Genomic DNA, 10,636 nt, shown 5'->3' with positions numbered 1-10,636 from the left:
GCCAATAAAAAAACATTTATTTAGAATACACACAGTTTAAAACATTTCCTAAGCAATTTCAAATTCAACATTACATCGTAAAAACCCATGTCCCTGTTGCTGATAAGCACTAACTAACAGGATGTGACCAGTCAGCATTACCGCGCCTTCCAAATTGCTGAGTGTTCATTCTGCAGACTCTGTAGCGTTTGCTCAGCTAATGAGCGAACTGCTCCAAAAAATTTCTGCAATAAACCTGCATAAACTGACAACAGTAATGATGAGATGCTTCTTTTGCAAGACCCTGCTCAAGTGAAAAAAAGGGTAGATCACAACCTTCACTGTGCTGCACTTTGGCCATTTATGCCAACACGTTTCTCATTCTATTCTAACTGCAGCTGCAGACGTATGATGTTAGGAATATGCATGTGGTGAAATACTGTGTGAGGAAAGTCTTTTCAAGCTTTGCAATTGGTCAGATCTGCAGAACCATTCAGAAGAAATTCTAAAGAACCATATATGGGCTTTCACCACCATTTAGAATTTGCATCTCGTTAAGCCTCCCACTCAGATCTCCATATATGCTTCTCGTATTGGCGTCTGTTTCAAAGAGTTCAGAGTGTCCTCACTGCCCTGGTTTGGAGTGGACAGGTACTCTAACTCATACCCTCCGCTTCTGTTGACCGGGCGGACTTCACTTGATGTTTTCTTATGTTCCAGGATCTGCTGTAGCTGATGGCTGGCATATTCTGGCTTCTTGGTGAGAGGTCCTGCAGGAACTTCTATACCCAGGATGTCAGTGACCATGTAAGGGCGAAGCCAGCCGACCAGAGGGGTGCTGCCAGGGGTGTAGTGGGTCTGCCGATGGTAGAAGAGGAGACCATCCACCTGCAACCGGAAAACCAGAATTAAGGCAAACATGAAACACTGTTTGCATTTAAAGAATAACTGGAGATAAATAATTCACAGTCTGCTCTTACACTGAAGCTGTACTCTGCTGCCAGGGCTGCCTTTATTGATTCTGCTGTGCAGTCTGTGCTCTGGAGCCCCACAAACCGGAACTGTGGGACCAAACAAAAATCAGAGAACCACACTGCTAGCTCAAAACACAATTTGCCCTCTTGTCACATGTGAGAATTTGCCTTCCAGTGACGAATCTACTCAGTAAGCACTGAACCTGATTTAGCAGATTTGGCAGTTCCACACAAACACTTAAGAATGAATAGATGGACCTTGAACTCAAGCTCTCTCAGGCCTCCACAAACATCCATAACCTTAAAGATGTGTCACTTTAGGGCGCATTTAATACAAAAAATTGGAGGACTGATTTTATTTTTTCTCCTTGGCCTGAGGAGTTCCACATTTAAGTTTGGGATTTTATTAAAACCATATGTGGAAATAATGAGCAAGGCACAACAAACACAATGCAGACAATGTGTGACTGTGTAAACACGTTGCAGTGTCCCAATTAACAAACAATAAACTTGGACTTTAAAAAAATGGAGGCACAAGGAAAAAGGCTTTGATTTGTGTTGCTGGTACACACAGGGTTGCGTTTGGTGATCTCTGATAGGCTGTCGGTCTCCTGGACTTTGGACTGGAGCCAAAAGAAACGGAACTCGGTCTGTTGACGAGAAATCAAGCAGTGAAAACAAAAAACTGCTTTTCACCTTCTGAGCCAATGAACTGGACAACATGGCAACACAACCCCCCCAACATAAGGCACATCTGTGTCCCAGACTCTGCTACTTATGCAATTAGACAAGCATTCCTGGATTGCTGGAAGATTAGAAGACAATCTTACTGGGCAGTCGTAGACCGGGTGGCCTCTCCAGCACATGACGTCCAGAATGTAGTAAGTTCTGTCCACCTCGCTGTAAATGCAGTCCAAGATTGTGTAGTCTGCATGCAGCACATTACAAAAAGAAGCTTTAAACTCTTATTACAACTTCATTCTCAATCAATAAAATCAAATAAGAAGGTATAACTTCATATTACAAAGGATCAGATATTCACTGCTGTGAAAAAGTAGTTACTCTTTTCTTGATTTCTTGTTGATTATTTTGCATATTTGACAGACTTAAATGCTTCAGATCATCAAACTAAATATAATATCAGATAAAGATAACCTGAATAAATACAAAATGCAGCTTTTAAATAATGATTTCATTTATTAAGGGATTTAAGTTATCCAACCTACCTGACCATCTGTGACCCAGTAATTACCTCCTAATCCTATCAGCTTGTGCAACAACTGCAGCCAACTGTTTGCAATAACTCATAATAATAATTTTGTCTCACTCTTCAAAATTGTTTTCATTCAGTCACATTGGGGGTTCATAAGCATGAATGGTCTGTAAAGTCATGCCAAATCCATTCCAGACTTTGTCTAGGCCACTCCAAAACTTTCATTCAGTTTGTTATTCAGCCAGTCAGAGGTGGACTTGTTGGTGTATGGATCATTGTACAGCTGCATAATCCAACGATTTTTTAGACTCCACTAACTACAGCAAGTTGTTCAGGTCCTGAAGCAGCAAAGCAGCCCCAGAAGATCACACTACCACCACCATGTTTGAGTGTTGGTCTGATGTTCTCTTTATGAAATCCAGTGTTAGTTTTACACCAGATGTAACAGGACTCAAACCTTCAACTTTCATTCTGTCAGCCCACTGAATGTTTTCCCAAAGGTCTTGGGGGAATCACAAAGATGTTTTGGTCAGCAGTGGTTTTCTCCTTTGAACTGTTTGCTCTGGCTCTTTGTTACTGCTTTGTCAGGTTTTTAAACTTGTCTCTTTTCTGTAAATGCCCACTTGAAATCAGGTTTTCTCAGTAATTTCCGCTTTGGTAGTTTTAATCTGAGTAAAAATCTCTTCACAAGAAATGCAGTGCTGCCTAAACTAACGGAAATATCTGAAACTCACATTCCATAGTTTTCTTTTCTTAAATGATAACATCGTCTAATCAAATGGAAATCATCTGCACTTGTACTTCATACACAAAACTCCAGCCTGTCAACTACTTGCCTAATCCCATGTAGTGAGCTGTACCGATTGTCCCACTAATATAGGTGGAGTTGAAAAGGATGTGAAAAAGCTTTGTGATTATCACATAAAAAAAGCGCCTGGAAGCTGTTTCGATGTGGCTGAAATGAAATAAACTCACAGGTGAATGGGAGAACCTGCTGTTTGCCGATCACTTCCTCGTGTTGTTAAAATGCCTAAGTGGCCCATTATAGAGATCCAAATACACAGTCGGGCCCACCTACCTTTTCCCATAGCAGAGTTGTGTCTGTTCCCACCAGGCAGCAGGGAGGGGAAACGGTTCACACAATAGCCACTTTTGGTGTACGCTGCAGTGGAACCCTTTAGAAGAAAACCAGAAACAATACAGGAGGGAAGAAACCAGTGTTATCATTTCATTTACATGTCTCCACAATTCTGTCAATGTGAGCATTAAAGAGCAGGAGTTAGAAACGGCTTTAACAATGTTTATGTTCAACTGTTAAAAGGGAGAAAAATAACTAGAATGTATTTTCCCCTCATGGTTGTCCTTATTTTCTCCATACATCAAAGGCAGCTATCAGACAAGTGCAGTGCATTTAGAGCTCGGCATGTAAGGTCAGCTCATTGAAATCTAATCATAGGAGATAATTTACATTCACTGGCCACTTTATTAGGTTTACACTGAGCACAGCTACACTGCTTCAATCTGACTGGAAGGGAACAATAGCTCAAATTATGACTCGCTACAACCAAAATATGCAGAAGAGCATCTCTTCCGGTCAGCATGACGCTGAGCCTTGAAGCAGAAGGGCTACAGCAGCAGAAGAAGTGTGATGAATCTCAATTTGTGCTGTCACATTCAGTCGGTGGTGTAAGCACGAAAGCACAGATCCATCCTGCCTTGTATCAAGGGCTCAGGCTGCTGATGGTGGTGTAATAGTGTGGGGGATATTTGTGGCATCTGAGCATTGTTTGAGACACCACAGTTGACCCTTTATAACTACAGCGTAAAGGCAGGTCTGGCGGAAGTAGCAAGGTGACGTAAAAAAGCAGCGAGTGTATCATCACTAAATGTGTCACAATATTGCATTTCCTTGCAAAATGCCTATGATCAAATTAACTGCTTGCCTCTGTGCAATAAATGAGGCAAAGCTCTTTACATAAGTGGAGCAAGAACTTTTATGACTCATGTTGTCAGTTTTTAATTGTAATGTAGTTGTAATCAGTCATTTAACCTACAGAGAGGTAATCATATAGAGAAGGAGCTCAGTTTTCACAGCACAGTTTCACCAACAGTATGAGGACCACAGTCTTAATCAAGCGTGAATACTTAGTCTCATTCACTCTTCCTCAGGACATGGAAAACATCTTCATCTTAATCTCGTAACCTTTTTTTTTGTTTGTTTTTGGTGCTGATTCAGGGAATTCACTGACAGCGAGCTCGAGCCGTGATATAATGAACAAGGAACCAGATGACTGTAGATGCACAGTCATTATGATTTCCTCCATGGTTGCATCAGAGGGTGTGTGGTTTCAGTAACACTAGTACAACACCAGCTTCTGGGTGCAGTAAGAGGGAAAATGGGTGCAGTTCAGTTTCCTTGACATGACTACAATTTCAAGGAATCTCATCCAAGCATTTGACAGCCTTGCCATTACTCATGAACATCAACATCATCAGGTAAATTGCATATTTAAGGCTAAATCACATAAACAGCTGAGGAAAAAAAAAAACCCCTCAAGTGCACTTTTTCACAAGAGGCTACGATAGCTGCTTTCACTTCCCTAAATTGATGTCTTGGTGATGATATTGAAATTTCTACAGAGGATATAAGATCTTAAAGGGTTTGTCTGCGGTTGGGTTTTTGACTTTCTCGTTTCTCATGAATCAACAGAAGTCGTCCTGAGGATCACCGCTCCCCCTGCCTCCACGCAACTCGACTCCAATTTTACTCGTCAATTTGGAGTTCTGTCACAGCACGGTTCATTCTCGGAACACCTTCTATTCGACATACTTTTCCTCACTGCTGGTTAATGAACTGCATCTTATTTCAGATGATCTTTGCAAAACAAAATAATAAAGATGAAACACTTAGTGTGCTGTAATCACACTCCTGATTTTTTTCTTTTGTTTTAAAATCCTTTGTTGGTACAGCAGTGCACTCCTGCTCCCTCTTTAAAGCTCAAACTCACTATTTATTTGAGCTCTGACTAAATCATGCTGGTCGTCAACAAGACTTATCTAAAGGAAGAAAGGAGGTGTAAAAAGGCATCCACAGGTGAACCTGCAACCTGCTCTTCTCACTGCTCCTTTTTAGGGTTAAAAAGGCACATTTTAAAGTTCAGTTACCAAGTTTTCTAAACTTATTGAGCAATAGTTTTAATGTATATTGGTGATGCCAATATATACCACACTAATATTGTTTATGACTTCTGCTCTCCTTCTCCAATTTTTTACAGCCTTGGTACAGCCAGGATTATATGCACAGCAGCAAAAGAACACAAGGGAAGAAAGAAGGGACAGAAAGAAAAACTTTGGATATTAATAATGAATATCAGGTATTTTATCTCCTCTGCACCTCTGAAGCTCCCGCTTTCAAACTCGCCCTGCTTTTTTGTTATTGGCAATAAGGATTGGACTTGATAACAACTCAGTGATTCCAATTCTCTTATCGCTTCTCATTGGCTCGGTTCTGGCAGTCCCCACCATCGGTAAGCAGCATAAAAAAATTACATTCATGCAAATTAATTGCATACTGTGGGTCAAATGTTTGTGCATGTTTGTTAAAGATATTTCCCCTCTTTGGTGTGATCAGTGTTGGAGTCATTGCTCAAAAAAGTCATCATTAAACATATAACACAGAACGCCTTTCTTAAAAGTAGTCCAGTACATCATTTAACTACTCCCAGGAAAAACTAATTTATTATACTGCAGGTTGCATTACTTTCATGCTACTCTGTAAAATAGCTGAAACACCGTTTCATGATCATTATTTAACAATATAAACCTGAGGCTACAACCACACACACCAACACAAATCCCTAATGAGGACACATCTCTAAGATCTTTCTCTTAGCACAATACAAAGCTGACCACACAGAGTGAAGATGAAGAAAAAAGACATCGCTACAGTGACTTTGCTTTAGAAATGGGAACAGGTAGCAAGAGAGGCTGCAGCCTGACTGCTCATCTGCTCGTTACCTGTTGAAGTTCAGGGTCTGGCTGCTGGGGTCGGCATTCGCTCAGCTTTCACTCTGGGTTCTTGGCTAGCTTAGCGTTAGCATGCTGTCTGTGCAGATGCTTGCAAAGAACCGAAGTTGTGTAAGCAGCATAATGCAGCTGTTTCTATCCTTGGTGCAGTGTGCACCTTTATCTTGTCCTTTTGTGCAATAAAAATAATATGTCTATATCCATGCCATGGACTGCGTTGCTATTTCCCTCTGACACATGAACTGAAATCAGCTGTGAGTGCAAGAACTGATAAGCAGGATCGATATGCAGACAAACAATTCCAAGGAATTGGACTACTGGGAAAGGGTTCTACAAGAATTGGTTCTCGATTCCCATCCCTAGTTGGCAAGTTAAATGAATGGCAATGCAAACACAACACAGTCAGCTCAACTTGGAAATTTGGTGATGATGGATGGATGACCTGTGCCGATGACCTACTTGAGCTCAAAATCAGCACGCTGCCACAAGTTTAAAGAGGAAAACCACCAAAAAACGCTCAAGAAGATCCCATCTGATTATTTTGTAGGTATTTTTTTTTAGCTTTTAAACCAAATTCTTCGCTTTATTTTTTCACTTTCTAAATGGAGAAAAGTGGTATAAGCATGACACATATTAAAAACCTCCGTGTTGCTTTTTTTAATCATTTCTGGAGCACACAGTCATCTTTCTAATTTAATCTACTGATTCTAATCTATTGACTGTGACTCTTTATCGCAGCTCGAGGAAAATTCTCTCAAACTGTTTGCCACATTATTAAGATATTGGGCAGCGTACCTCTGACAAGGTGGCTCATTTCAAACACAGACACAATCCACATCGTCCTCTGCAATACCACGAAGGCAGCGTTGAAATAAAAAGCAACAGATGCAAAGTACAACAATCCTCTCCAAACACACTCACTTTAGCACTGCACTCAAACTGCAGGAAATACTGACTGCTGTTTTTCAAAGACTGATACGACTTTTGACCAGGACTGCAAGATGACAATCTGATTATTCAAAAATTCAGAAATCAGTAAGCCTTCTGTTTCAGTCATCGCTGTGAATAGTGACTACAAAAAAGGAATGTTTAAAGAGATGACTTTAAAGTTACTCGCTAGATTCTGAAATTCAGAAACAGGCATCAACGTGGAGGCAAAGAAAAGAGGAACGGCTCCTACCTTAGAGGCAACAATCAGAGATCTTTTGCCCACAGGAGAGACCACCATCAGCCAATCAGTGTCCAGCTCTGATGGTATATCCACTAGCCACTCTGATAGCATGAGCTGAGGAGGAAAAGGGACATGTCACCTTCATCAAAACTTTATTTAAGCCTACAAGAATTACAATGACAATGAACACAACAGTGTGAGTTATTACAGAGTTTCATGTTTGGTGACCAGGAGCCCCACTTTATAACAGACTGTCATGCCACATTTTAGCTAGCTTTAGTATTCAGAAGTTAGTACACCAAAAAAGACACTTTTCTTTCAGACTCAGAAACAAAAACTTTCCCACACAAACAAACTCTTTGTTCCATGCTTTGTTTGTTGGGATCTGCCTGCTCTATTCTCCAGACCGGAGTTGTAACTTTAGGACTCAAGCGCCCTCTGCTGGAAAAGACAGGAATTCAACAAAACTTCACACAGCAATGTCCATGCATCAAACACTGACCTGGTTTGCATAATGTTTTGGCAGCTTCCTCCTCTCGATCTCCATCTCCTCCTCTTCTGTGTTGCCATCTTGTGCTCGTTCTCCCTCCTCCTGTTTCTCCATTTCTTCCTCCCCATCACTGTCTGCCCCCGTCCAATCCCCATCAGCCAGACGCCGTGCATGGTTGACATAGTTTAACCTTTTACTAAAATAAGAAATGGAAAAAGAGTCACTGAGATGCTTTTGCATGGCGCAGTGTAAACATATAGTGTTTTACACCTGTTTAAGCTTATCTCCACTGGTTGCCAGTGAGGATTTGAATGGAGTTCAAGAAAAGCCGTTCATGGTTTGGCTCTTTCCTACATCTCTGACCTCTTACAACCCTATTCAGCTTCCAGGTCCCTCTGGTGAGCTGATCAGATGCTTCGAAGTGTCCCACGCTTCACATTTACCAAAACAAGCTTTATAAATAAATCTGAGTTGAGTTGGGGCTGTGATGGTATGGGGGATATTTGTTGACACGCTCCTTCCCCCTTAGTGCCAACTGATGCATGTAAAATGCCACAGCTTGTCTGAGTGTTCTTGATGAATATGTTCATCCCTTTATGGCCACAGTTTACTCATTTTCTGATGACACAGTGCAAGGTAACACATCATGTCATAAAGAATCATCTCAAACTGGTTTCTTGAGCATGACGAGTTCACTGTACTCAAATGACCTTCACAGTGGTGAAGAGGATTTGTCTCCTGGACAAAGCCGACACATCTGGAGCGACTGTGTGACAAAATCATGTTAGTGTAGAGCAAAATCTCCGAGGACTGTTTGCAGTACCGTGTTGAATCTGTGCCATGAGGAATTAAAGCAGTTCGGAATATCAAAGAGGGTCCAGGAAATATGTACCTAATAAACTGTCAGGTAAGACTATGTAGATGTTAAATAATGAGCTGGATGATTACCTTTTTTGCCAATCAAGAAAACGCTGCCGTCGCTCACTCTGCTCCAGCACACTGTACTTGCTTTTGTACTGGGCCAGCCGAGGGTGGGGGCAGGCTGTACTGTTGGGCTCCTTGGACACAGCAAAGCTGGCCGAGAGGGCTTGGGTCAGGTCATCCATGAGGGCACTGAAAATCAACACCCCAGTACTTATTTTATATTACAAGGAAGAGTGGTTAATAGGTCTGAGAAGTAAGACTACAGGCAACCCAGTGGCTTATCTGTTTTTGTGTGCTAGAGCTCTTGTACAGGTTAGCTTGAAAGATTAACAATATGTACTTCAACGTAGTCATTATATTCTAATGCTCAGTGTTTGTTGAGATGCACCAGTGTTTATGTGCTTTTAATTTACTGCAGATATCTTCTGACAGTTTGGTTGCGCATTTAAATTTAAGCCATATTGAATGATTCAGGCCTATCAGCATGTGTTCAAAGATAGTGTGATAAAGAGCGGAAAGAGTTTCGATGTCTCGATTTCCCTTGAAATAGGGACACATCTACCTATCTCTGAATGTTCATTTAAATTACAATGTTGGATTGTAGCAACTTATTAAAACTATATGAAATAATATGACTAGTGTCCCACTTTCGATTTATGGTCATGGTTGTTTTGCATTTGGCACATTATTTGGCCTCAACATAAAAGTAAGGTTAAAGTAAATTAAAACATTTTTCTACAGCACCTTTCAAGGCAAATATCAAAAAGTGCTTCATAACAAAATGCCAAAAATATAACAACATAAAGTTACCCATAAGCAAGTTTGTAAAGACGAATTTGTAGCTGCTTTTTAAAAATATCACCAGACCACAGATCTCAGTCCAACTCCCCACCACACAGTGGCAGATTTAGTTGACTTCACACATAACACTATATTTTTAACGTATTTATAATTAAAGTTTGAGGATTTCGTTTCTAAATTAAACTCTTATTTTTCCAAAGCCCATGGGTAATCGTTTTACATATTCATGATCTTAATAATGACGTGACTACTTATGAATACTTCTTCATAATCTGTACATCCTTAATAATTCATCAGCTAATTTCTACAAATTAAGTATGTCATGGCCGATTATTTGACCTTCATAAACCAGCGTTAGTAGCAATGTTAACATCTAGTCCAATTTGCCCCCCACGATCACCGAGAGCTTAGGATCATCCTGTATGTACTCTAAATCAAATATAGTCTATAGAAAGTGCGGGTACAAGTGACTTTGCTTGTACAACATTTACACACTTAACTAGGACAAACATGTGCTGATTGACGGGATGTTTTTTTAATTTAAGCTTAATATTGCACAGGTAATACCAATATAATCAAGCACCAAACGCCCTGGTCTAGTGGGGCATCTGTCTAGATTGTACTTCGCGGAAAAAGGCCAGAAAAGCCTCCTATTACGGACTACTACAACTGGCCAGTCACATAGCTTAGCTGCTAGCATTGCATCGCGCTAAACCTGCTAGCACGCTCTGGTTGCTAACTATGCAACCAGTTAGGAACTTTGACCCTAGCGCGTTTTGCAACAAAAACGTGCTTTCGTACAAACTATACACAAATACTGGACTCAAACGCAATGCAGTAAACTTTATGAGATGTTAGTTTTCACAAAGCTAGCGTAAACAGATACCTTGGACATTCAGGGAGGGTGCTGCCGAAACGTCACGCTGTCATCATTTTTGCCGGGTGGCGTTTTTCAGTTGGCCGACAAAAAAGCTCAACCTAACCCGGAGTTTGTTTTTTCACACGATAGAAATGATATCGGTCACTTATGTGGAACTATTACAAAAAACAAAACACTC

General features: G+C 40.7%; 1 protein-coding gene across 1 annotated transcript; it reads right to left on the bottom strand.

Moving 5' to 3' along the window:
* Positions 1–10,571, bottom strand: snupn (snurportin 1). Its single transcript, XM_085412803.1, has 9 exons — positions 10,465–10,571; positions 8,802–8,966; positions 7,866–8,049; positions 7,373–7,477; positions 3,245–3,341; positions 1,784–1,881; positions 1,526–1,603; positions 960–1,040; positions 1–867 (listed from the first exon to the last, which is right to left on the bottom strand). The coding sequence occupies exons 2-9, from the start codon at positions 8,957–8,959 to the stop codon at positions 547–549; spliced, it is 1,122 nt and encodes a 373-aa protein (XP_085268929.1). The 5' UTR covers positions 8,960–8,966; positions 10,465–10,571; the 3' UTR covers positions 1–546.
* Positions 10,572–10,636: the final 65 nt, after the last annotated feature.

Source organism: Rhamphochromis longiceps, linkage group LG7, assembly GCF_057381845.1.
Source record: "Rhamphochromis longiceps isolate RC_006_pf linkage group LG7, R_longiceps_female_GT1.1, whole genome shotgun sequence".
Taxonomy (NCBI): Eukaryota; Metazoa; Chordata; class Actinopteri; order Cichliformes; family Cichlidae; genus Rhamphochromis; species Rhamphochromis longiceps.
Note: the sequence above shows the minus strand (reverse complement) of the source record. Positions and strands in the feature narration are given on the sequence as shown.

What these genes read in the sequence shown, in the direction of transcription:
- snupn (XM_085412803.1), bottom strand. Translation starts at nt 8,959, where the DNA reads ATGGATGACCTGACCCAAGCCCTCTCGGCCAGCTTTGCTGTGTCCAAG. An exon ending in CAACTCTGCTATGGGAAAAG is followed by an intron (nt 1,882 to 3,244) that starts GTAGGTGGGCCC and finishes TGCTGCATGCAG; the next exon opens with ACTACACAATCTTGGACTGC. An exon ending in ACCCGGTCTACGACTGCCCA is followed by an intron (nt 1,604 to 1,783) that starts GTAAGATTGTCT and finishes TCTCGTCAACAG; the next exon opens with ACCGAGTTCCGTTTCTTTTG.